Source organism: Capra hircus, chromosome 23 (assembly GCF_001704415.2).
Source record: "Capra hircus breed San Clemente chromosome 23, ASM170441v1, whole genome shotgun sequence".
Lineage (NCBI taxonomy): Eukaryota > Metazoa > Chordata > Mammalia > Artiodactyla > Bovidae > Capra > Capra hircus.
Genome location: NC_030830.1, coordinates 14,231,880 through 14,259,362, shown reverse-complemented (window position 1 = coordinate 14,259,362; position 27,483 = coordinate 14,231,880). Strand labels below are relative to the sequence as shown.

Genomic DNA, 27,483 nt, shown 5'->3' with positions numbered 1-27,483 from the left:
CCAGTATTCATGCCTGGAAAATTCCATGGACAGAGGAGCCTGGCAGGCTAGAGTCCACGGGGTCTCAAAGAGTTGGACATGACGGAGTGGGTAAGTGTGAGCATCAGTGAACACTTTTAATCCCTGATCTGCTTTAACAGCCTTGTTAAATTTGGTCATGTTGATTGACTCCATTTTTTCTTAAGATGCTCAATATCATTAAGGAAATACAAAGTTAAACTACAATGAAATACTATTGCATGTCTAGTAGAATGGTTAATATTAAGGAGACTGATGATATTAAGTGTTGATGAGCAAGCGGCAATCTCATTCACTGCTGGAAGGAATGCAAAATGGTACAGCCACTTTGGAAAACAGTTTGCCAGTTTCTTTTAAAATTAAACAGCTGCTTACATAGGGCCTAGCGATTACAGTCCAAGTTTCCACAGAGAATCTACATGAAGAACTGCTTGCACATATTTATCATGTCTTGCACCCCTTTCTTAAAACTCCGTATTCCTTTGAGCACTTTCCCCTGTTCCAGAACAGTCCACTCTGATCTGCCTCATTCCTCTCCAGTCTTCCATCTGCAGTAGTGCAGAGCGGTAGCGGTCATGAGGATTGCAAGGAAATGCAACCCGTCCATCCTAAAGGAAATCAACCCTGAATATTCATTAGAGGGACTGATGCTCAAGCTGAAACTTCAATACCTTAGCCACTTGATGCAAAGAGCCGACTCACTGGAAAAGATCTTGATGCTGGAAAAGATTGAGGGCAGAAGGAGAAGCGAGCAAGGCAGAATGAGATGGTTGGATGGCACCACCGACTCAAGACATGAGTCTGATCAAAATCCGGGAGATGGTGAAAGACAAGAAAGCCTGGCACGCTGCAGTCCATGAGACTGCAGAGTCCGAGCGACTGAACAACAACAACAACATGAGGACTTTGGAGCCAAACTATCTTCTCTCCAATCTCAGTTTTCCTATTTATTGACTGCGACATGTGGGGGCAATTCATTCAATTCCTCTGTCCTCGTCTCCTCATCTGTAAACTGGGACTCCACATTTGTTTTTCAGATGGCGGAGGCTGGGGTATATTCTGTCTTTCTGAGTAACTGGGTAGACACCAAGTCCCTGGGTCTTGGAAATGGGATCTTCTAAGACCTACTCCACTACAACCTCTAAGTCTGACCTCTAGATGTATTCCTGCACCCTATCCAGGGATAGATGGTTTATTTCCATTGATACATCATCTTTTAGCTGCAAGGAGCTTTCATTAGTGCCCTAAAGACAAGAGTTTGCTGCTCTCTGCCATGCTGCTTCAGGTTTTTATTCCACAGGAGACAGAAAGACATGGTGGGACTTCCTGCCTTTCCCACAACTGGAGCTGGTTCACTCTCCCAGGCCTACTCACCAAAACAATTTCTCTGGACGACTGACTTACCTTTTTTATGAATACCCCATGCCTGAATAGAAGAGCCTGGCATGGATGCAAATTCCCCACATATCTGCAGTCCTCAAGAGTTTTACCTTCTCTCATCATCCTGCACTTGGCTTTTGGCAATATGTTAAAATTTTTAGTTGAATTTTTACCACCAACCTTACACATCTGTCTCTGATAAGCAACATGTGACTGCATCTCATTTCTCCTTGGAGGCATTTGTTGTTCTTTAGGTTTTAGCTTAGTTCAATTTTTGAGGACCTTAGCTCTCCCATGGGTTCAAGAAAAGTTATACATTTGCCAATTTTTCTTTTTTACCATTTTACTGTTATAAAGGCAGGAACATTGTTCATCTTTCTATATCTTAAATATAAAGGCCAAAACATTATTTTCCAACCAAGGCCCCAAAGTATTTCTCTAAGAAAATCTTAAAGAAAATAAATATTCTCAACCAGTGATACTAAAACAAATGGCTGACTATTTGAGGTGAGGGAGTTGAAACCTCAAGTTATACACAAAAATCTACCCTAGACTACCATAGATCTAAACATCAAAATTAACTAGAAATCTTTTCTGAAAACTGTACAGGAGTCTCTTTGGGATTTAGGGGAAGGCAAAAATTTCTTACAGAGTAGATGAAAATATTCACAATTAGAGAAAAATTTATAAAGCAGACTTATCACAATTAAAATGTTTGCTCTTAGAAGAATATCAATAGGAAAATAAGTAGGTAAAGCTACAGGCTTGAAGAGAATGTTTGCTGTGAGAAGAAATATCCGACAAAGGACATTGATCTAACTGCTATAATTCAATACTAAAAAGACAATTCACTTTAACAGACAAAATACTTGAATAGGCACTTCACAAAAGAATATATATGAACTCTTTTCGTGCCTAGCGCAGCCATGGCTCGGGGTCCCAAGAAGCACCTGAAACGCGTAGCAGCTCCAAAACATTGGATGCTGGATAAACTGACTGGTGTGTTTGCCCCTCGTCCGTCTACGGGCCCCCACAAGCTAAGGGAAAGTCTCCCCCTAATCATTTTCCTAAGGAATAGACTTAAGTATGCCTTAACTGGAGATGAAGTAAAGAAGATCTGCATGCAGCGTTTCATTAAGATCGATGGCAAAGTCCGCAGAGATATAACCTACCCTGCTGGTTTTATGGATGTTATCAGCATTGATAAGACTGGAGAGAATTTTCGTTTGATCTATGACACCAAGGGTCGCTTTGCTGTTCATCATGTTACACCTGAGGAGGCCAAGTATAAATTGTGCAAAGTAAGAAAGATATTTGTGGGGACAAAAGGAATCCCTCATCTGGTAACCCATGATGCTCGTACCATCCGTTACCCTGATCCCCTCATCAAGGTGAATGATACCATTCAGACTGACATGGAGACTAGCAAGATTACTGATTTCATCAAATTTTACACTGGTAACCTGTGCATGGTGACTGGAGGTGCTAACCTGGGAAGAATTGGTGTGATTACAAACCGGGAGAGACATCCAGGTTCTTTTGATGTAGTTCATGTGAAAGATGCAAACGGCAACAGCGTTGCCACTCGGCTCTCGAACATTTTCGTTATTGGCAAAGGCAACAAACCATGGATCTCTCTTCCCCGTGGAAAGGGTATTTGCCTTACCATTGCTGAGGAGAGAGATAAGAGATTGGCAGCCAGACAGAGCAGTGGATAAAACGATCGCTATGTGATGTGATTGGAAAGGTCTTTGTAATTAAAGATAATACCAAGTGAAAAAAAAAAAAAGAATATATATGAAGAGCCAATAAGCACGTGAAACAGTGCTCACTATCATTACTCATTATGGAAATGCAAACGAAAACCACACGGGACCCCATCATACACCCTTTCAAATGCCTAAAATTTAAAAGACTGACAACATCAAATGTTGATGGGGATGTGAAAAAAAAAAAAAGAATTCTCTCACACTGCTGATGGGAGAGAAAAATGGTACCACCTCTTTGGAAACTGGCATGGAAATTACTTATGATGTTAAACACCTATCCTATGGCATTTACCTGAGAGAAATGTAAACACATACATAAAAATCTGACACAGAATTGTTCCTAACAACTTTATTTCTAACGGCCCCAAACTGGAAACTATTTAAGTGCCCATCAGCAGAAAGGATAAACAAACTGTGACAGGTCCGGATAATGGAACAACCATAAAACAGAATGCTCACAACAGAGCAGTAACATGGATGAACATAAAAATCCTCAGATGAGGAAAGAATCCAGCCACACAGGAGTCTATACTGTAGGAGTCCACTCATGCAAAGTTCCAGAACAGGAAAACGAATGAATGGTGAAAAGAGCACAGCAGAACAGTGGGAAGCTATGTCTCGGGGAAGCTATGAAGACAAAATTGTCTAGGAAAGGGCAGGAGAAATCTTTTCCTAGTGATATTACACAAATATATTTCGTATATTCACAGGGTAAAGGGTACTTGAAAGTGACAGGAAAAGTCACTCAGTCGTGTCCTACTCTGCGAACCCATGGACTATACAGTTCATGGAATTCTCCAGGCCAGAATACTTGAGTGGGTAGCCTACCCCTTCTCCAGCAGATTTTCCCAACTCAGGAATCAAATCAGGGTCTCCTGCACTGCAGGCAGATTCTTTACCAACTGAGCTTTGAGGGAACCCCAAAGGTTACGTGAGTGAGTGGGTGAAGTCACTCAGTCGTGTCCGACTCTTTGCGACCCCATGGACTGTAGCCTACCACACTCCTCCATTCATGGGATTTTCCAGGCAAGAGTACTAGGGTAGGTTGCCATTTCCTTCTCCAGAGGATCTTTCCGGCCCAGGGATCGAACCTGGGTCTCCCACATTGTAGGCATACACTTTACCATCTGAGCTGCCAGGGAAGTCTAAAGGTTACATGGTGCATACATTTATCAAAATTCAAACTGCATGCACAAGATCTGTGAATTTCTCAATCTGTAAATCTAAAGTATATCTTAATAAAGAAAAAAGCTTACTGTGGAAAAAAAAATGCACCTACCCTCACACACAATTACAGACAGACTTTCTCTGACCACACTACATAAAAAATTTCTCTCTCCCTCTCTTTCTGACACTTTCACCTGTCTTAACATTTGTGATAGCATTTCTGCACTGAGATTTGACATTCTAGCATTTATTTATTTATTATCTACATTGTCTATTAGAATGAAAGTTTCTTGAGGTTAAGGACTATTTTTATTGTTCAATGTTATATAGTCAGTGATAATGGCTATGACCAACAGGCAATTATTAACGAAAGTGGATGCTGGACTTCAATTTATTTTCTTGGTTATTTAGACTTCTCTGCTTGCCTCTTGGGGGTTATTCAAACATCAAAAGAGATAAAGCACGAGCAAAGCACATTGAAATCCATAAACACTACACACTTCACAACCTAAAGGATGATCAAATAAATTAGCTGCTTATGGAAGACATTCTATGTAAGATACCCTAAATATTTCTATAGAACTACTCTTTGTGGTTGTAACCTTTCTTTTGAGTGCTGCCTCCCCAAAGCGAGAACAAATCTAGGGGACGCTCACAGGCACAGACGAGCTTCCATCTAACCGGTTAAGTCACAGGGATTGCTTGCTTTCCTCAAGTTCATGACTTTGCCTGAACTCCGTGGCTAATGGGAATTCATTATAAGATAGCTTTCTGGGATTAGACTGTTGCGGTGGGTTATCAGTGAGATGGAGAATTTCAAGCTAACCCTCTGTTCAAGCATTTATAGATTTATAACTAATTAGATCCTGCCCACACCTCATCTGAAATCATGTTAGCAAGATCCACGTTAAAGTACATTTAGAGTTAGCTGGGGTCTAACTCAGTCCTCAGGCCATCCTAGGCAGCACGTAACAAGATTTTTCTATTTCAAGATTCCTTTAAGAGTAAAGTATAAATTGAGTCATTTCAAGGGAGCTCCAGATAGTGCCAAGGCTCCAAAATGAAGGTACCTTGGTCGTCTGTCAAATATATAACTTTATGGGTAATTGCACACGTACAATCTCACCTCAGGACATGAGCACAAGAGATTTTTTTTTAATATATTTAAGTTATGAAGAAGAAAATCTAAAAGATAAAAGAATACCTGATGAAACACAGAATACAATGCATATTCATTTTATAATATGGATGATTACTCAAGTTTAAGGTAATTGATTGCCCAGCAATCTGTTATAATCTAGATTTTAAAGTGCCCTATGGTGGTTAATAGTGTAAATTTCTAAATTAGACAGAAGGAATTGCTTACTGCAAATATAATTTGAGCATAACAACCCAATGTGATTGAGATCATTGGAACAACATATATGTATAAGCAACCAATGACTTCCAGAACACAAGAAAATATGAAAACACAAACAATTCTTATTAATAAGTTGTGTAATCATGTTATAATCTACCTACCATATGAGCAGAAATGCTGTTAATCAGCAAGGGAACAATGTTTCAATTTAGTACATCATACAGGAAAGGAATGGAATAGTCTATGCTTTTCCTTTAATTCTGGGTGATAGTAGTGATATCTCAGTGGAAAGAGTGACAGTTTTCTATACTTATGATGGACAATTATTTAGAAATAGATAGACACGTATTTGTTACCTAAACTCTCTTATGATATCCAATTTGGGACTCGGACAAAGAGCACAATATGATCTCTGTGAAACTCTAAGTTTGAACAAACTAAATAAGTAATTAAAAAAAAAAAAACAAACAACCCTCTCAGCTCAGTATACAATTTGAGTCATTATTGCCTTTTATTCAATGGTCACTGCCAAGGCTTACCCTCCATTAAGAGGATTTACTAAACCTCATCTGTTTACTCCAATCTGGTTTCTATCTAAAAAGAAGAGGAGTTACTCACAAAGAAATAAATTTATGTACACATTTTTTTAAAGGAGTATGTGCAAATAGTTCAGAATTAAAAGAAAAAAAAAAAAGACTTTTCTTCTTCCCCTTGGAAAGACTAGTGACCTCATGAACTATCTTTTAAAGCTTTAGTAGAAGCATTTACTCCATTCAAAATATTACCATTAGTCCAAGTTTTAATCATGTAGAATCCTTAGAAATTCCAGAAGATGACTGATGAGTTGTCTTAATAATTTAGACTAAACATCTGGTTTAAGAATCAAGACATTGTCTATATTTCTCACTTCCTCATGTGATTTTGCACAAGAAGGAGGACTTCTGGAGACTATATTTTGAAAATAGATAAATGCCTATGTGACAGTAATATTTTCCTCTTTCTGCCACTTCCATCTCGAGAACAAGCTGGTCCAAGGGTCCCCAGGACTCAGCATACAGTGAAAGACAAAAGACACTGTCTCTCAAGTGCTTTGTACAGATTCACTGGGTGCCCCCTACCCTTACCATTAGTCTTTAACCATTAACTCATCAGAATGACCAATAGTTTGGTCCAGCCCTGCATCAATTCAGACCCTTGGTCAGGACGCCAAACACAGGACTAGAGCCCACAAGCTGTGAGGACAAACTGACAATCCCTGACAGCTTCTGCCGGGGCCAGGATCTGAACCAAGAGGCCGGGCAAAACTCCCATCTGCTGCCCATCTGCCATTCTGCTCCTATCAAAAAAGGTTATACCATGAACCACAGACAGATGGGCACTGCAAAGATCTATTAGGGGAAAAAAGAAGAGTCTGAGATGATTAGAATAATGACCTTTGATTCAACACAGAAATCCCAGTATAATGAAAATCATGCATAATTTCAAGGTCTTTTGTCTAAAATAGATATTGTGTCTTTTGCCAATATTAAAAAAGATAAATAAAACAATGCTTGTATTCTATGCACTAAATATATCATACACTAATAGATATCCTAGAAGCAAAGATGAGTTAGGAATATATATAATGTATTTATATAAGTATATATGTGTAAATCCATAGAATGTCTTCACTTGAAAGTTATTTTTCTCTATGACATATCAGTGAAGTTTAACATAATGTTATCAAAGAAAACAGGAATCTTATATACATTTTTGGTAATGTGCATTTTCATCAAAAGCCTACTCTGTATAAACAGGAAACTGGGAATAAGTCAGCTCATGTATTAAACAAAAGACTTAAGACATAAAGGGAATAGTAAGTTCCTGAGCTAAAGCTAAGTGTGTGTTATGTTTCCATGGCAAAGATGACTTCTGAAAGGCAAATTAATACCCCAGACAAAAGGCAGTCATCCACTTCACTCAACATATAATGTGCACCTACCATGGGCCAGGCAAAGTGCTAGATGCTGGGGACAGAAGAGTAAGACACAGATGCCCTTTGTCTCCTAGGAGCTTATGGTTTGACAGAGAGAGGGACACATAAACTGCTCATTGGACACTATAGTGAAACTGCACAATGGAGAAAAGATACAGAACCATGTGGTTAACACTGGCGGCGGGGGGGCGGGGGGCGGTGGAGCGGGGAGGTGTGTGAAATAATCATACAAATTGTTTACAAAAATGAGAATTTCATGTATGTGGTATGTTTTAATTTTCATAGGCATTTAATGTGTTAGTCACTCAGCCATGTCCGACTCTTTGCAACCCCATGGACTGCAAACCACCAGGCTCCTCTATCCATGGAATTCTCCAGGCAAGAATACTGGAGTGGGTTGCCATTTCCTTCTACAATGCATTTAATAGATTTATACAATTTAATTTTCATTTATAATTTTTCCAGAAGAATCAAATCTAAGTAACAATCTAAATGATGAAAAAGAAAAAACAGTCTTTCAAAAAAGTTAAAATCTCTTAGTTTAGCTTCTATATCTTGGGATCATTTTTTCTTTTTATCACAAAGCATCTTCTAAAAGTTGACATGAAAAAGAGATTCCATAGGCAAACTGATTTATTTCAAACAATTTATAATGAATTTATATAATATGAAAAATGTAAACTGTATTCGCAAAAAGATGAGTACAAGGAAGAGGTAGGTATTTTATTTATAATAGCCCCAAAATGAAAGGAAATGAGGAGAAAAATGGATATTCAAACCAGGGCATGTTGATAAAACAGGGCTCCTCAACGACGAAAATGAATGAACTCCTGATATATACAACACACATGGATCTCAAAACATAATATTCTATTTATATGAAGTTTAAGAACAGGTAACTAACATGTGCTGACAAACGTCAATGGTGATTAACTGTGGCTGCGAGATGGAAGATACTGAAAGAAAAATGAATGAAAGAAGTTTAAGGGATGATGGGACTGTTTTTCTATCCTGATCTGGGAGACATATTAAAAAAGTATTTGTGAAATCCACTGAAGTTTACACAAGATTTGTGCATTTTACTGAATGCAAGTTATATCTCAAACTTTAAAGTACAAAGCATTGGGGGTAATTTTATACAATAGAGACTAATCAGGTAAATATTTTTTACATTCTGGCTGCCATATAACAAAATGTCTCACTAAATAGTGCATTTTACAAATAAACATAAATTCATAAAATTGCTTTTTTTATACCCACCGTTTGAACAGGCAAACCAAACTAACGCATGCATGGAAAGTGCCCATTAGGGAATTCTTTCACCTAAACTCCAGTGTGCTCCCTATCTGAGCCTGATTTAAATAACTTGACCCCATTCACGGTCACTATGGTTTCTTTAGCATATGGGAAAATCTTATATTTTATTGCATTTCCATACAGCCTTTTTTTCAAATTTATTACTACATAAAATGGCCTTGCTGCCCCCATTCTTCCTTTCCTTAAGAGTCACTCAATCATCACCAAAGAAAGTAGAAATGTATTAAGACACAATCCACATTAGCCTCTGATTCAGAAAAATGAAAAAATTCCTGGACTATTTCCAAAATGCACATCTTTCAGAAATAGTAACTTGTTGTCTTGTTTTCATATATTTTATCAATTATATAAACTCATTTTCATATAAAAAGTTGTCATTGACCTACTATATACATTTCACAACAGGAAATACTGTCACCAATGTTAACTCTCAAACTCTAACTTAAGCATATTTAAATCACTAAAAAGAACTGGTCCTAAAGAGGTTAGTAATATCTAAGGATTAGTTGTGCATTAGAGTAATAATACCACTTTAATTTATATACAGCTTGATACTGACAAGTCTAAGCACTTCACATATATAATCGATTTTACCTTTAATAACCCAGTGTTGGAGCAAAATAGTAATGTCTCCCATGTCCTTGAAATAACAATATAAGCAAAGAATAGTTGGAATGTATAATCTAAAATGTAACAGCAGCTACACTATTAAATTGCGCATGTGAGTGTGTGTAATAGACACAATTTGACAATCACTTTTGCTCTGCTCCCCAGAACTTACACATGATAAGAACTCTGTCACAATGATTTGGCTAATTTTAAAAGACAGATCCTATATCTTGATATAATTTTTTCTTCAGAAAAAATTCAACATGAGTTCTGATTCTGTCATCGGTGGTAAGCTCACTATCACCCATTCCTCATGCTAACTACAACTAAAATTTTTAAATTTTACACACACACACACACACACACACACACACCCCCAGAGGAACATGAAAAGCTGACAGATTTTCTATGAAAGAGTAAAACCTTGGAAAAGTGACCTACAAAGTGATGTTTCCCATTTATTTTTGCTTTTGTTTTTTTTCTCCTTGTGCGATATGACCGACCCCAAGGGTAGACCCCAACTGCAAAGCAGTGAGCAATAGCAGCTGCACAAGCCAGTAAAACCTGTTTTTCTGGCAAAACAAATCAGAAATAAGAATTCCTGCAGGCCAGAGAGTTTGGGGAGAATACAAGAGATGAAAAAGTGAAACAAAGGATCTCTTAATTTTGTTGATCAATAAATATCACCTTAATTCCTGAGCTATGCATACATGACAGTCTCAAATGAGGGTAACAAAGACTCTGGTAGCTGAACAGAGATTTACGCCTTCTGTACAAGCCTCATTCTAACCCTCCAAGATCTGAATCACCTCCCAAAGAAGGTGGGACACAATCTGGATCTAAGAGGCTTACCTGCCTGCTGCCTGATGAGGAAAATCATCATCATTCAGCAGATGGTTATAATAGAATTAATATAATAATCTGAATACAACAGAACAGTCATAACATTCAGAATATAATCCAAAACTACTCAGCATATAAAGAACCAAAAACATGTCCTTTCTCAAGGGAAAAGACCAAAAAAAAAAAAGAGAGAGAGAGATGATCCATGTGATGGAGCTATCAAAGATATTTTAAGCAAATATTATATTTAAGTTTCATGTGTAAAGAAAAATGTTGAAATATTGAACATACAGGAATTTGCAGAAAAATAATGTAAGAAAACAAACTTTTGGAAGTGAAAAACTCAGTACTTAAAATGAAAAACTTACTGGGGAAACTCAATAGTAGTATAGAAATAACGTAGGAAAGAATAAGTACTTTGAAATAGGTGGATAGAAATTATCCAATCTCAAGGATGAAAAAAGGATGAAATAGTTGAAAAGTCTCACAGACCTATGAAACAAAGTCCAAAAACTTAACATATATAACTGGACAACCAAAAGTAGAGGAAAAAATTTAATAAAATTTTAAGTGAAAACTGTATCATTTAAAGTGTGTAAGATAATGATTTGATATACATATACACAGTGAAATGATTACTAAAGTCACTAAAAATATGTAATATTCATTATACGATACATCTCAATACATCCATCCTACAAAACTCCAACTTTGTACACTCTGACCAACGTCTATCTCCCCATTTTCCCCACCACCCCACTCCAGGTAATCAACATGCTATTCTCTGCTTCTATCTGCTCAACTATTTTTTAGATTGCACATTCAAGGGAGATGATGTAGATTTTGAGAAAACAATTATTTTTGAATAAATAATGCCTGAAAGCTTTCCAAATTTAGTCAAGTATATAAATTTACAGATTCAAGAAGCTCAAGGACTCACAAGCACAAAAGAAACTACACCAAGACAAACCATAAAACCTAAAACAGATGAAAGGATATAAAGAAAGAATTACTGACAAAAGCTAGATATATATGGCCCATTAGACTCAGGGGGATGGGCTGAAATATTGAAGATGTTTCATCTGAAACTATGGAGGCATAATGGCAAAACAACATCTTTATAGGCTAGGGGGAAAAAAACCCATCAAGCTAGAATTCTGTGTCTAGTGAAAATATTCTACAGAAATGAAAGTGAAATAAATGCATTTTCAGATAAATGAAAAATAAGATAATATATCACCAGAAGACTTGATACGTAAGTGAGAGATGTATATGGTAATGGAACTTCTCCAGACCAAAGAAAAATGATACCAGAGGGAACCATGGATCTTCAGGAATGAAGGAAGAGCAACAGAAATGATAAATGCTTGGATAACACAGAACTATTTTTCTTTCTAAAGTTCTTTAAAATACACTTAACTATTTAAAACAAAAATTATTTTATTAGCTGGTGGGATTTTCAATATACATAGACATATACATATTACATAAAGTGTAACAAGGATCACTAGGGGACAATTTATATCATTGTAATTTTTCTACATTTTATGTGAAGTGGTATAGTATTAGCTCTAAAGAGACTGAAATACTTGGTATACCATACTGTAATTCCTCAGAAAACTTTTTTAAAAAAAATACAAAGAGCTTTAGCCAGAATACATAATTAGATAAACTAAAATGGAATATACAAAAATGTTCAAATAACTTAAAAGATGGCAGGAAAGAATGAAGTGAGGATCAAAACTTGGGACAAACAGAAAATAATTCAGTGGTGAACCTAAATACAACCATGGTCTAAAGACTAAATGGCACAGATTGGCAGAGTAGATGTAAAAACACAAACTGTTATATATTGGCTACAAAAAAAAGGCACTTTACATGGAGAGAAAAAATATATACTCTATACAGTTAGTGAACATGAAATGCAACTTTAATATCAAATAACACAGGTTTCAAGACAAAGAGTATCTCCAGAGATTAAAAGGAATATTTCAAACAATAACAGGGGCAATTCACTAGGCAGGCAATTGTAAATGCCAATGCATCTAATTAATAGATCCTAAAAATACATAAAATAAATAATGACAACGAGAAGGGAAGAAATAGATAACTCTACACTCTTACCAAGAGATTTTAACACTCCTCTTTCAGTAATCTATAGGAAAACTAGATTCCTTCCCTCAAAAGAAAATCATACACATGGAAGACCTCAAAGACAGAACTGACTACTTTGATCTAATTAACATTCATAGAAGACTCAACTAACTTCAGAATATGTATTACTTTCAAATATGCATGGCTCATTCATCAAGAAAGACCATATTCTGGCTCATTAACAAAGTCTCAATATTAGAAATAATCAAAATCAGGCATAGTATATTCTCTACCATAAGGTAGTTAAACTAGAAAACATTAATAATATCTAGAAAAATACTGGATACCTGTCCATTAAAAAAAAAAAACTTCAAAATAGTTCACGGATAAAAGACAAATCCATGAGATAATTAGAAATTACTTTGAACTGCAAAACAACAAAAATACAACACACTAAAATTTACAACATAGAGTTAAAGAAAAGACTAGACATGAACACAAAACTTTCAATGCTTATATTACAGGTAAAAAGGTAAAATTAATGACCTAATATTCTACCATAAAAAGCTGAGAAAACAAACACATTAAATCCCAAAGAAAGAAGGGAAATAAAGTAAAAGGCACAAATCAATAAAAGAAAAGACAAAGACAAAATCTAATAGCTGGTTATTTGAAAAGATCAACAAAACTACCAAGCTCTACCTGGGATGGTCAAGAAAATGAAGAGACACAAATCAACAATATCAGAATAAAAAAAGTCACACAGATCCAAGAGTCTTTAAAAGGGTAAGATAATACAACATCATTACAGTAAAGTATGTCACAACTATACGCAGTTGACAAGTTTCTTGAAAAATACCACTTAGCAACTGGCACAGACAATTATAAAAATGAAATATATATATGAAATTAAATTATCAAGTATCTTTTCTAACAGAAAATCCTTAATCAAAATGTTTGTACTAGTGAATTCTGGCAAACTTTCAAGTCACTAACCTTGTATAAATATTTTCAGAAAATAAAGTTGGAAGAACGGTCCAATTTTGTTTTATAAGGCCAACTTAACAGTAATATCCAAGTTAGGAATACTGATCCTCCACATAGCCAAAAATCTACATATAACTTTACAGTCAGCCCTTTGTATTCTAAGCTCTGCTTTCAACCAACCCAAATCACGTAGTACTATAGTTGTTGTTGTTGCTCACTCAGTCATGTCCAACTCTTTGAGACCCCATGGACTGCAGCACACCAGGCTTCCTTGTCCTTCACCATCTCCCGGAGCTTGCTTAAACTCATGTCCATTGAGTCAGGGGTACCATCTAACCATCTCGTCCTCTGTCATCCCCTTCTCCTCCTGCCTTCAACCTTTCCCAGCATCAGGGTCTTACCTAATGAGTGGGCTCTTCACATCACGTGGCCAAAGTATTGGAACTTCAGCATCAGTCCTTCCAAGGAATATTCAGGGTTGATTTCCTTTAGGATTGATTGATTTCCTTGCAGTCCAAAGAACTCTCAAGAGTCTTCTCTAACATCACAGCTCAAAAGCATCAATTCTTCAGTGTTCAGCCTTCTTCATGGTCCTACTCTCACATCCATACATGACTACTGAAAAAACTATAGCTTTGACTATACAGACCTTTGTCAGTGTAAGTGAACCTACACAGTTTAAAATTGTGTTGTTCAAGGGTCCACTGTGTTATATCTCAAAACCAAAGAAGCATTTTCCAGGAATGCAAGATTAGCTTAACATACAGAAATCAGTGTTATTCACAGAATAAAGGAGAAAACAACATTTTTCAATAAATGTAAAAATAAGAGCATTTAACACAATTCAACACCCCTCATGATTTTTTTTTAAAAAACACAAATTACAAATAATAGGAACTTCATTAATAAAGGGCATCTAGGAAAAATCAACACCCAGGATCACACTCAAAGAATTAAAGACCTATTTTTTCCTCATTAGATATGAGAACAAGGCAAGAATGTGTGCTTTCTATGCTCTTATTCAACATTTGACTCCAAGATCTAACCATTTCATTAACAAGAAAAGAGATACATGAACAACAATCAAAAGGAAGTGAAACTGTCAATATATGCAACATTATGACTATTTACTTGGAAAATACTAAGCAACCCATAAAAATCTACACAACTAATGAAAGATTCAGCAATATGCATGTAAAGATTAATTTGAAAAATTAGCTCTATAATGATATATTATTGGCAAAAAATTGAAAATACATTTTTTACAATTCCTTTCACAGTAGTAGGGAGGGGGAAGAATACCTAGGAATAAATTCAAGAGAAGATATCCAATACCTCTACATCAAAAACTACAAAACTTTGTCATATTAAATTATACATAAATAGAGTTGCACATATTCATGGATGGCAGTTATCCCCAAACTGATGCACAGATTCAATGTAATTTCAAACAAAATTAATCAGGCTTTTTCTTTTCAGTAGAAAGTGACAACATGATTCTAAAATTAACTTGGAAATACAAAGGACCTAGATAGTTAAAAGCTGGAGAATTTGCTTTACCTAATTTCAAGATCTACTATAAAGCTACAGTCAAGGATGTGGGTTATTGACAAAGGGAAATCCATGGAACCAAACAGTATCCAAAGACAGATGAACACGTATATGTTGAGTTTTGACATCTGTGTCAGTGTAACTCAATGGTGAGAAAAAAAAACCTTTATTTCAAACGATGTTGGAGCAACTGGAAATCAAAACTGAAAAAACCTACAATGATCCTTACCTCACACTCAACACAAAAACTGATTCAAATCACAGACCTAAATGTACAATCTAAAACTACAAAAAGAAAATGGAGCAGAAAATATCCGTATCTTAAGGTAGGCAGCTTTTGTAGACAGAACACATGGAAAAAATATATAAAATATTAAATCTAAAATTGTTAAGTCAAACTTCATTAAATGTAAAACTTCTGTTCTTGGAAAGACACCATGAAAAATGAAAACAAAAGCCATATTTGGGAACAAAATTTTCTCAACACAGTAACAGAAGAAGGACTTGGATTCAAAAATATAAAAGGAGCTCTTGTAAATTTGTTAAGAATCTATTATAAAATGACAAAAGTTTTTTTTGTCTTTTTAAAAATTTATTTTTTAATTGAAGGATAATTATTTTACAGAATTTTGTTGTTTTCTGTCAAACATAGACAAGAACCAGCCATAGGCACACCCATGTCCCCTCCCTCCCAAACCTCCCTCCCATCTCCCTCCCATCTCACCCTTCTAGATTGCCGCAGAGCCCGTGTTTGAGCTCCCAGAGTTATACAGCAAATTCCCATTGGCTATCTATTTTACAAATGACAAGCCTAGACAGTGTGTTGAAAAGTAGAGACATTACTCTGCCAACAAAGCTCTGTACAGTCAAGGCTATAGTCTTCCCAGTGGTCACGTACAGTTGCAAGAACTGGACCGTAATAAGGCAGAACGCCGAAGAATTGATGCCTTCAAACTATGATGCTGGAGAAGACTCCTCTAAGTCCTTCAGACAGCAAGGAGATTAAACCAGTCAATCTTAAGGGAGATCACTCCGATTATTCACTGGAAGGACTCACGCTGAAGCTGAAGCTCCAGTATTTTGGTCATCTGATGCACACAGACGACTCACTGGAAAAATTCCTGATGCTGGGAAAGATGGAGGGCAGAAGGAGAAGAGGGTGTCAGAGGATGAGATGGCTGGACGGCATCACCGATGCAATGAACGTAAACTTGGGAAAACTCCAGGAGACGGTAAGGGACAGGGAGGCCTGGCATGCTGTAGTCCAAGGGGTCACAGAGGGTCAGACAGGACTGGGTGACTGAACAACCACAACAATGTATTTCACATATGGAATTGTAAGTCTGCATGTTACTCTCTCCATACATCTCCCCTCTCCCACCTCCCCTCCCCCAGGTCCATAAGTCTGTCCTCTATGTCTGTTTCTCCACTCAGTTCAGTTCAGTCGCTCAGTCGTGTCCAACCCTTTGCGACCCCATGAATCGCAGCACGCCAGGCCTCCCTGTCCATGACCAACTCCCGGAGCTCACTCAGACTCACGTCCATCGAGTCAGTGATGCCATCCAGCCATCTCATGCTCTGTCGTCCCCTTCTCCTCCTGCCCCCAATCCCACCCTGCAAATAAATTCTTCAGTACCATTTTTCTAGATTCCATATATGTGTCAGTATACGATAATAAAACAAAAGTTTTAGATAGACATTTCACAAAAGGTAAGCAAAAGGCCAAACATACACGAAAAGATGTAAATATTACTAGTCCTCAGAGGAAAGCAAATTAAATACAAAATGTGGTGACACTACCCATTTATCAGATTGGCCAGAATTAAGACTGACCATACCAAGCACAGACAAAGATTTTGAGCAACCTGAACTCTTCTTCACTGATGGTGGGAATGGAAAATGGTATTACCGCCTTGAAAAACACTTTGGGAACTTCATAATATTAAGCATACACATGCCATATAACCTAGCCCTTCCAGTCAGAGGTATTTACTCATGGAAAACGAAAACATATCCACACAAAGATGTGGCAACACTGTTTGTAAGAGACATTAACTGGAAATAACTTAGGCGTCCAATAGATGAATGGATAGCAAATTACGGCGTATCCACCCACATAATAGAATACTACTGGGCAAAGAGGAAAAAAAGAAAAAAAAATCTTATGCACACAATTCTTTTTATATAAAATTCTAGATATGGGGGGAGGGGATGCAGGCAGAAGCAAGTCAATGGTTATCCGGGGGTGGGATTGAAAGAAATGAGGAAGGGAATGCAAAAGAACTCTGAGGAAAGTTTTGGGGATGACAGAAATGTTCTTTATCTTGATTGTGGAGATGGCTTCACCAGTTTGTGAAGACGTCAAATTTGATCAAATTGTGACACAGACATTGAGAATAAACAGATGGACAAGGGAACGAAGGTGGGGTGGGATGGGATGAACTGGGAAATTGGGATTGACATATATGTGCTGCTGAGGCTGCTAAGTCGCTTCAGTCATGTCCGACTCTGTGCGGCCCCATAGACAGCAGCCCACCAGGCTCCCGCGTCCCTGGGATTCTCCAGGCAAGAACACTGGAGGGGGTGCCATTGCCTTCTCTGATATATGTGCCATTATGTATAAAATAGATAACTATACCTACTATATAAGCACAGGGAAGTCTGCTTAATGCTCCGAGGTGACTTAAACGGGAAGGAAATCCGAAAAAGAGGGGATGGCTGATTCACTTTGCTGTGAATGGCTATTCATTCTGCTGAATGAATAGAAACTAATACAACATTGTAAAGCAACTATACTCTAATAAAAATGTTTTTAAAATATGATCAAATGATAATTAAATATGTGCAGCTTATTGTACTTCAATTATACCTCAGTAGAGATGTAAAAAATAATAATAAATAATGCTCTTGCATGATGCCTACAAAACGTAAACACAGGCCCAAATCAAAAAGCTGCCAATACAGATCTGCCTTCAAGAACTTTCATTTAGCCTGTCTTACCTCAAAATGGTGTTTGCCCTTTTAAGGAAAAAAGCAAAATATCAATAATACAATTGAAAACATGCCATTATATTTAGAGTGTTGCAAAAGTCCTCTTATGTCCAAATGCAATTCTGTATGGTGTTGCTTTATATACTTGATCAATCACATCCCAGTGGAACACCTACAATTCAAATAGTGAATCTCATGATTTACTACATATATTGAATATTACACTTAAGAATAATCTATAAAAAGGTCCAGCGTAGTGATCAGAGTATTAACAGAAATGATGAATTTTACCAAAGGGACCAGTTCCCTATAGATAAATTATTATCTACACCTGGCTTTATCGTTATAGATTTAATAGAAAGTCTTAGTATCCATATTAAAATCCAGAAGACTTATATTCTCTAAGTAAAAATATACAGGTGATACTGAGATGTATCTTAAAAAATATCAGCACCACCACCACTGTGATTCCTATGGTACATTTATCTCAAAGTGCTTTCATAGTTATTACATGGAGGTAATTGTGATGAGGTAATGACACTGACCTGTAAGTCAGTAAAAAGACTGTTCTAGGGCCTGGCTTTGCTTCTGTCAAGGTTCTGCTTCCTGGAACAAATCACTAGGCTCCAATTTTTTCACCAAGAAAATCAGGAGGTTGGGCTTGCGTATCCTTCAACTCTTTCAGCTTTGAAATTTGCTTTAGTTTTATCCTCCCACTAATAAGGAGAACAAGATCAAAGGATGGCCCTGACCAAGGTTAGAGGAGTTACACGGAGTCACAGGACCAGCTAAGGTCAGACCTGGGATTAGAGTCCCAGGCTCCACAAAACCCACTCTGCATTCTTCCCACTCCACACGCTACTCCATAAGCCTGCTGCAGCCACCTTCTGAACGGGAGACATGCTTACCACCTGCAAGCCTGCCGAATTTCTCCTTGAACGTGGAAAACACTATAGGCAGACCTGGTTTTATAATTCTACGATACCTGAAATTTTACTTCTGTGATTCCCAGTACATGAGCTCAGGAGGGAAAGTAATTCTTTGAGAAAACAGACATCTTATAACAGATTATATCTCAGTATTTACTTATATTTAGTAAAAAGTGGGCTCAATAACCTGACTACCCCTAGCATCTTTTCTCTCAAGAAAACATTCAGCTTAGAACTTCTGGTTGCTGGGAGGAAGATATAGTTAGGGACTTTGAGATGGCCATGTGCACACTACTCTATTTAAAACAGATAACCAGCAGGGACCTACTCTATAGTATAGGGAGCTCTGCTCAGTGTTACGCAGCAGTGTGGAAGCGAGCAGGGTTTGGGGGAGGATGGATACACGTGTATGCCTGGCTCCGTCCCTTCACTGTTCATCTGAAACTATCAAACATTGTTAATTGACTAAAGAAAAAGTCCACAAAAAAGAAAACTTTCCGTTTGGAAAAAAGGTCAGTTGACTCTGAGACTGGGGAGTGGCCACAGGATTTCAAAGAAAAGCAGGTTTCCTGCCTACTTCCCATTTTATCCGACAGGCTCTGGGTGTTTGGACTTGGACAGTCATGCCTCAACACAAGAAGACAGATGGTAGGATTAGAGCCCCCTTCGATTTAATGCTAACTTTGCTGTTGAAACCTTTGGATTTTAAGGAACTAGATTTCAGTACCTTCACCTGTAAAACAAGATCTTTGCTACCCTTGAAAGCTAGAACAGAAAAATTGCCTTCTCCCCTAATACTCCATTATGAAAACTTTCATATGTGCAGAAAAGTTGAGAAAATTATGCAATCAAACCCATTTCCACTCCACCTAGATTTGAGACCTAGATTTCCATCCTTTTATCTTTTAATCAGTTTTTTTAACCCACTTCAAAGTTAGTTGCAAATGTCAATACACTTTACCCCTAAACACTTCAGCATGCATGAGACAGACTTCAAAATCTCTATGTTTTAAAACATATCATGAGATACACAGATTTAAATATACCATCCAATAAGCTTTAACAAATGCACGACTTCCATCGTGGTAAAGAACATGCCATCAACCCACAAATTTCTCTCATACCTCTTCCTGACTAGTCCCTGCTGTTACCCTCCCATTCTGACCATTTTCATCATAAATTAGTTGTGTCTATTTACTGTGTTAAAGTCGCTCAGTCATGTCTGCCTCTCTGTGACCCCATGGACTGAAGTCCATGGAATTCTCCAGGCCAAAATACTGGAATGGGTAGCCTTTCCCTTCTCCAGGGCATCTTCTCAAGCCAGGGATCAAACCCCACTCTCCCACATTGCAGGCGGATTCTTTACCAGCTGAGCCACCAGGGAAGCCTAACAATACTGGAGTGGGTAGCCTAACCCTTATCCAGCCGATCTTCCCGACCCAGGAATCAAACTGGGGTCTCCTGCATTGCAGCCGGATTCTTTACCAACTGAGCTATCAGGGACTTTATATAAATGGAACCACAAAGTAAGCACCCTCTTGTGTAAGGTTTTTCACTCAGAATAAAGGTTTTTAGAATTCATCTATCCAGTTGCATGAGTCAGGAGTTCTTTCTTTTTTAAGGGCAGTAAGTATTCCACTTATAAAATTCACAATTTATCCACACCCCTCTTTTCTTATTGAAGTAGAGTTGATTTGCAAAGTTCAGTTAGTTTCAGGTGTACAGCAAAGGGATTCAGTTATACATTATAAATATACATATTACTTTTCAGATTCTTTTCTATTACAGCTTGTTATAAAGATATTGAATATAGTTTTCTGTGCTCTACAGTGGGACCTTGTTATTTTTTTATGTAGTAGTTCGTATCTGTTAATCCCAGACTCCTGATTTATCTCTTTCCATCCCCTTCTCTGTTTGGTAATCATATGGTATTTTCTTCATTGAAACCTACCAAATAAGCAAAAAGGAGCTAGCTAGCTTCCCAGTGTTTCTTTCAGCAACTAAATTTCAGCCATTCACTTTTCTCATTCATCTCATAAAAGTGAATTAAGAAGGCTGCGAGCTTCTCAGCACAGAACTAGGGAAAAAATTAGGTTGACAGGGTTCATTTTTGACAGTATATCCAGCTGTCCATAGCCTTTCATTTTTTCCATGAACTTAACTGGTATCCCTATATGTAAAGTTTCTAACACTTCCAGCTAGGGAATACTTCACAGAAGAAAAATGCTTTCCTTGGAGTTTACAATTGCCATTTGGTCTAATTTTTCAGCAAGGGTTTGTCTAGTTAGATTATGAGATTTTTCCTGGAGAGCAACAGCAAGAGAGTGTCTCCCATGCTGTCAGAAAGGGAGAGTTATATTTTTGTTCCTTGGAAGAAACATATAATGTAATGGGCAAAATGTCAAGTGGGTGGGGATCCATTAGCCCATATAAACCTCCAGAGAGCTCTCTAAGAAAAAGGAATTCTGAGTAAGTCACTGCACCAGCACATTTGGTTTCAAAAACTTATCCAAGAAGGCAGATGGGGAAGGGGCTGGTTTTCACAGAGGTTCCTATCCAGACAGCGAGTGATTGTGAGGGTCTGAGGGCTGACCAAAGCAGGGAATTACTTAGGGAAAACTGAGTTTCAGATGCTGGGAAGATAAATTGTAAAAAATGAGCCCAGAAGAGGGTCAAGGCAGGATCAATACTAGGATTGCAAAAATGTACTTGAGGTTCAGAGAGCAAGCACAAGAACAAAGAAAGAACACCCTGGATGGTTTCTGCAAGGCTTCCCACCTGGATTTCTCATCTATCAGATGGGTGTATCCATGGGAAGTGTTAGGAATGGCTTTAAAAGCTAAAAGCAAGACTTAGGTCAAGATCAAATTTTACCTAGGAATTTGACACTAGACCAACTATCTTGCCGTGTTAACATTCTACATTTTTATTAGTTTAGTACATATTTCTTAAGCAGCTCAAAGCCTCTTTTCTATAGATGACCTCTATTTTAGCTAAGTCTGATATTTCAAAAAATGTAGGGGCTTCTCGAGCTTCCCTGGTGGCTCAGATGGCAAAGAATCCATGTGCAATTCAGGAGACTTGGGTTCTATCCCTGGTTTGGGAAGATCCCCTGGAGGAGAGCATAGCAACTCATTCCAGTACTCTTGCCTGGAGAATCCTCATGGACAGAGAAGCCTGGTGGGCTACAGTCCATGGGGTTGCAAAGATTCGGACACAACTGAGCAACTAAGCATAGCACACAGCATAGGGTCCTCTCTGGTGTCTCAGTGGTAAAGAATCCGCCTGTCAATGCAGGACACGTAGGTTCAAGCCTCAGTCCAGGAAGATCCTACGTGCCACAGAGCAGCTTCGCCCGCAGGCCACGACCACTAAGCCCGTGCTCCAGAGCCAGGGAGCCACAACTACTGAGGCCTGAGCATCCGAGAGCCCACGCTGCACAACAAGAGAAGCCACCGCAATGAGAAGCATGGAGACCAGAGAGCAGCCCCAGCCCGCCATAACTAGAGAAAGCCCACAGAGGAACAGAGACCCAGCAGAGCAATAAATACGGATTATTTTTTTTTAATCTATACGTAAAAACTACTAGGCTAAGAATGCCCCAATATATGTCATTTTCATGAGGCTTCATTGGAGGACTGCCTTATTTTTCAAACTCAAAACATTTCACATGAGTTGATTTGTAAAGTACCTTTCAGGGGTCCATGCACCATGTGTGTTATTTGTTCCATGTGGTGACTGAGAGCAGGAACTGGGAAGCTGTGTGGCTTCAGAGCCGGGCTCCACCAGCTATACGCGGTGTGATCTTGGGCAAGTTATGAAACCTTTATGGAATCAGTTACCCTCCACCCTACGATGGGGAAAAGAGCAACACCTATCTCACATGGCCGTTCTGAGAATGAGTCAGACAGAAAGCACTTTAAAACCACACCTGGCCTGAGGAGGTGCTAAGTGTCAGTTTTTGCTGCTATTACATGATGAGAATATAAATACTGGGTGTGGTTTTTTTCCCTTTTCACTGAATTAAAAAAATGTTCTATTTCAAGAATTCCCCCCTCTCAAAAAAAAAAAAAAACAACAACAAAAAAAACAGGTGGCCTCATCCATTTCAATATCTGCCAAATTCTTTCCTTAAAGAAGTTGAAATTACTTGGCTCAAGGTCAAATTTAATGACTAAAACTGCATCTACAAATCCACAAATCCTAGGAAAAGGAATGGCTCTTTTTATAACTCACAGTTCCTATTTCAACTGCCTGGCTGTGCTTGAAAATAACGAACTGAGCAAGATAGAACTGTCTATGTGTAGACTTCAAAGATACCCAGGCCTTACCCCCTGTAGAATAAAATGTGGTTACAGAAACTGATAAACTCAAATTCCCCTAGCCCATACCATCCTTCAGATTCCACGGCCACCTCTCTCCGTGACAACCCACAGGGCACTCCCATGATGGCTTGGGAGCCCTCAAGGTGAGAAAGCCAAGACGACGGCCTCTGGTAAAGACAGGAAGGAAGCTGCTTTCACCGGTGCCCGGAGCCACAGGGGAAGCCCGCCGCCTTGCTGGTACAACTTTCTCACCGCCTCAGTTTCAGCCAAACAGCTATGTATATTTATATTAATATTTATAGGCTTTCTGCTGTTTCCCCAAATTCTATGTTCTCATATGGCCATTAAAAACAATTTTACCAATACCATATGTAAAACGATAGCCAATGGGAATTAGCTGTATGACTCAGGGAACTCAAACAGGGGCTCTGTGACAGGCTGAAGGGTGGGAAGCGGGAGGAAGTTTTGGGACATGGATGTACTTATGGCTGATTCTTATTGATGTATGACATAAAACCACAAAATTCTGTAAAGCAATTATCCTTCAATTAAATAATAAAGCGGCCAAAAAAACCCACAATTTTACCATTCAGGTGTTTTTGCAGCCTATATAAACTTTGATCCTTATGCAGAGTCCAGATACATGTGTCATGGGGGATCAGCAACAGGTAAGAAAACATGTACACATTTCAACTATGCGCTGCAGACAGTGACTGCAGCCATGAAATAAAAGACATTTACTCCTACAAAAAGTTAGAAAACAAATAAGACAGCAAGAATTGGGAAGCTGGTTTGGTAAAATGAAAAGGCTTTGTCCCATCAAAGACATCACAGGTGATGAGACAGACACACCCTAATAAAAAGACATCCACCAGCAGCCACGCTCCTATCCTCACCTTAGCCACTTGTCTTTCTTTTTTTATTAAATGGCAACCATGGTAAATGAAAGTGTAGACACCAACAGCAGTAACCTGATCAAGATCCAGACACCCGTGCTGCTGACAGAGGAGACAGACAGCCAGGCATGAAATGAGCTTCCCATTCAGTTCTGACTGTGCAGAATGCTCCCAGGACAATCCTTCGACCAGCTTCCTTCCTCTTCTTCACTTCCCAAGGCTAATATTTAGACATATGCTTCTGGGAGAACAGAGAGGTCCACTTTTCTTCTGAATAGTTCCTTATCGTCATTTAAGCCCACTTGAAAAGCCAAGCAATAAATCACTGTCGTTTATCACCATTAATCAGGAAAAAAAGCAATCGTAATTTTTCAACATCGTCCTACAAACACTGTGACAGAAAGTGACATGTAGTACAGGAACATGTTTATACAAGATTTAGAGGTCCTACTGATTGCTTTAATCATAGAAATACAAAGATATTAATAGAGACTTCCCACTTTATAGGGTACCTGGATAATTCTTTCTTTAAAAAGTTGAACTGAATTAAACTTGTCTCCATGATTCTTACTGCCATGTCCTTCTTCCAGATGATGCTCAAAGATCTGAGAATATTATACCAAAGACTATATACCTTCATATTGGGCTCTGACCATCACCAGTGTTTATATGTTAATTACCTATAAGCTGAAGACAATTTCCCTGGGTTAAAGAAATAAAGCTATTTTATCAATTAAATTAAAAGTTGATATGATAACAAGGTAAGTATTAGAGAATAATAAGCAACCAGCAATACTTAACAACAGAGTATCTTACATCTGTAGGTACAGCTTCGTTTCCCATCATAAATGTAGCATGCGGAGATCAAACCTGTGTATCTTATTCAATTAGCTTTACTCTAAATGTTATAAGCATCTATAGTTTCAGAATCAGTACACCCTATAAGTAAAATGTTTCATTGTGAGGAACTGACAAACACTGCCTAATTCCAACTGGTACACTATTTCCTGAGTTTACTTGAGCCAAAATATACAGATAGCCAAATTTCAAAACTTAAAAAACCTGGGTAGAAAATGTACAGAAAATTTTCAAACACAAGTTGTACCAAGTATATTCTTAAATCAACACTGTAGGTAAGACCAAAGTAGAAGAGAGAGAGAAGAGAAGAGAGAAGAGGTGGAGAAAAAGCAAATATCTTTTGCATGTAAGAATCCTATGATTTATACATGTCAATTAATGATAAAAAGCATAACAGCAACTAAATATTCACTTAAAAATAAAATGCCAATTTTCATGCATAGTAAGTTATTCTGTTTTTTTAAAAATTACAACACCTTTTGTTAGATTTTGATAAATTTCATCTGTGATAGGTGATAAATGGCTCTATGAAAGGAATATGAAGATACATAATAAAAGCAGTAGTCTCCAACAATTTGACTTTCTGTCTCTCTCAATAAATGAAAAAAAATATCTAGAACACAGAAAAAGGCTTTGTGTAAAAAATGTTCATCCTCATTTAAAAAACAAACTTTTCTGGTTTGAAACTCCATACTGCATAATTTCATGTGTGTGTGCTTTATTCGTCAAATGCTTTGGCTTTTTGTCTCTTCTTTCAGCTGGACCATAAATTCTTTGAGGGCAGCAACTGTGTGCTTTTTCAATCCCTCATTCTGCATATTGCTGCTGTTCAGTATGCATTACTAATAATGCAAAAGTCAAATCAGATGGCCAATGAGCAACTGATATTTTTTTCCTAAGTGGTCAGATTATGAAACTGAAGGGTAATTCTAGATGTCTCTTCAAATACCCACAGGGGATTTTCACTTTATAATGTAGATCTTGAAAATAGATGGATTCCTGGCAGAACTGCTAGTGCTTTCCACCACTGTTCTAACGAATTTCAAAATACTTGCCACAAAAATAAAAACAAGAAACGAAAAATATAAGGGCTAAAACCCACCAAGGAAAGGATTAGGAAATAAGATCAAAATCTCCCACAACATAAGGACAAAGACAGAAAGAAGGAAAAATGTGAAGGAAAGATAACATGCAGAGGATCAAAGTAGGTTTCCCAGGCGGCGCTAGTGGTAAAGAATCTGCCTGCCAATGCAGGAGACGCAAGCGATGAGAGAGGGTTTGGTCCCTGGGTCGGGAAGATCCCCTGGAGAAGGAAACGGCAATGCACTCCAGTATTCTTGCCTGGAAAATTCCATGGACAGAGGAGCCTGATGGGCTACAGTCCATGGGGTGGCAAAGAATCAGATACAACTGAGCTCACATATACACAGAGGATCAGGTAAGGGGATCTAACATCTGACTGACAGGAATTCCATTAAGAAACAGCAGAGAAACCCTAAGGAAAATACATCAAAATCACAGGAGAAAATGACCCAGGGCCAATGGGAGATGTGTTTTCAGAATAACTCAAGTTCCACTCATAACTGTTAAGACCTGAACATCACTGTAGAATCTGGAAATCAAACTTAAAAGACATCCCAAAAGTTTAATGGAGAAACCAATACTGAATCTAGAAAAATATCCATTTTTTTTTAAAGTCTTGTATTTCTTCTCCCAGAAAATACAGAGATCAAACACTTTAGCGTTAGCAAATTGTATAATAAGGTTAGAGGTCACATTTGAAGCAAATCATTTTGTATGGTTTCAATTAAGTAATACAATTAAATAAGGACTCTTCATTTGACCCCTTTCATAGACAGACACAGGAGTGATGAAATTGGAAAAGAATGTAATCAGAGCATCTTACTTGGTCTGTAGTAGACATTTGATAGGTACATATAAACTCTGAAGATTGATTTTCAATTCTTTAGTATCAATCTGAATATGTAACGTGAGTGACTTTGTAAAAGTTACAGAACCGTTAACTTTAGCAGTGTGAAAATACATATACAATTTATACATGCTGGAAAGAAGAATACAGAGCTACGATAAAGGATAAGGTGCCTCTATCTTCATCTCATCAAGTAGATTTTTAAATCTGCTACTGTAAAGCTATCCAAATAAACCAGAAGTTGAGGCTGTTTTTTAAAGTGAAATACACATTAAAAAGTTTGTATTGAGGAAAATTATGACACGGAAGCATTTGTCGAATGAAACTGGTGTTGGGATTGTGCTTGATTTCCTTCCTTGTTTTACATTTGACTCAAATCATGATATTAGCAACTGACAATTAACAATCAAAGAAAAAAAATGCAGTATGTTAGCTTAGTTTCTAGGAGGCATTTTCAGAAACACATGAAATATCACTCGAGGAC

The 27,483-nt window shown here is 37.7% G+C and overlaps 1 protein-coding gene across 1 annotated transcript; it reads left to right on the top strand.

The window, feature by feature from the left end:
- Positions 2,282-3,187, top strand: LOC102168677 (40S ribosomal protein S4, X isoform). Its single transcript, XM_005696826.2, has one exon. The coding sequence runs from the start codon at positions 2,325-2,327 to the stop codon at positions 3,114-3,116; it is 792 nt and encodes a 263-aa protein (XP_005696883.2). The 5' UTR covers positions 2,282-2,324; the 3' UTR covers positions 3,117-3,187.

Excerpts from the sequence above, each read along its gene's own strand:
- LOC102168677 (XM_005696826.2), top strand. The coding sequence starts at position 2,325 with ATGGCTCGGGGTCCCAAGAAGCACCTGAAACGCGTAGCAGCTCCAAAA.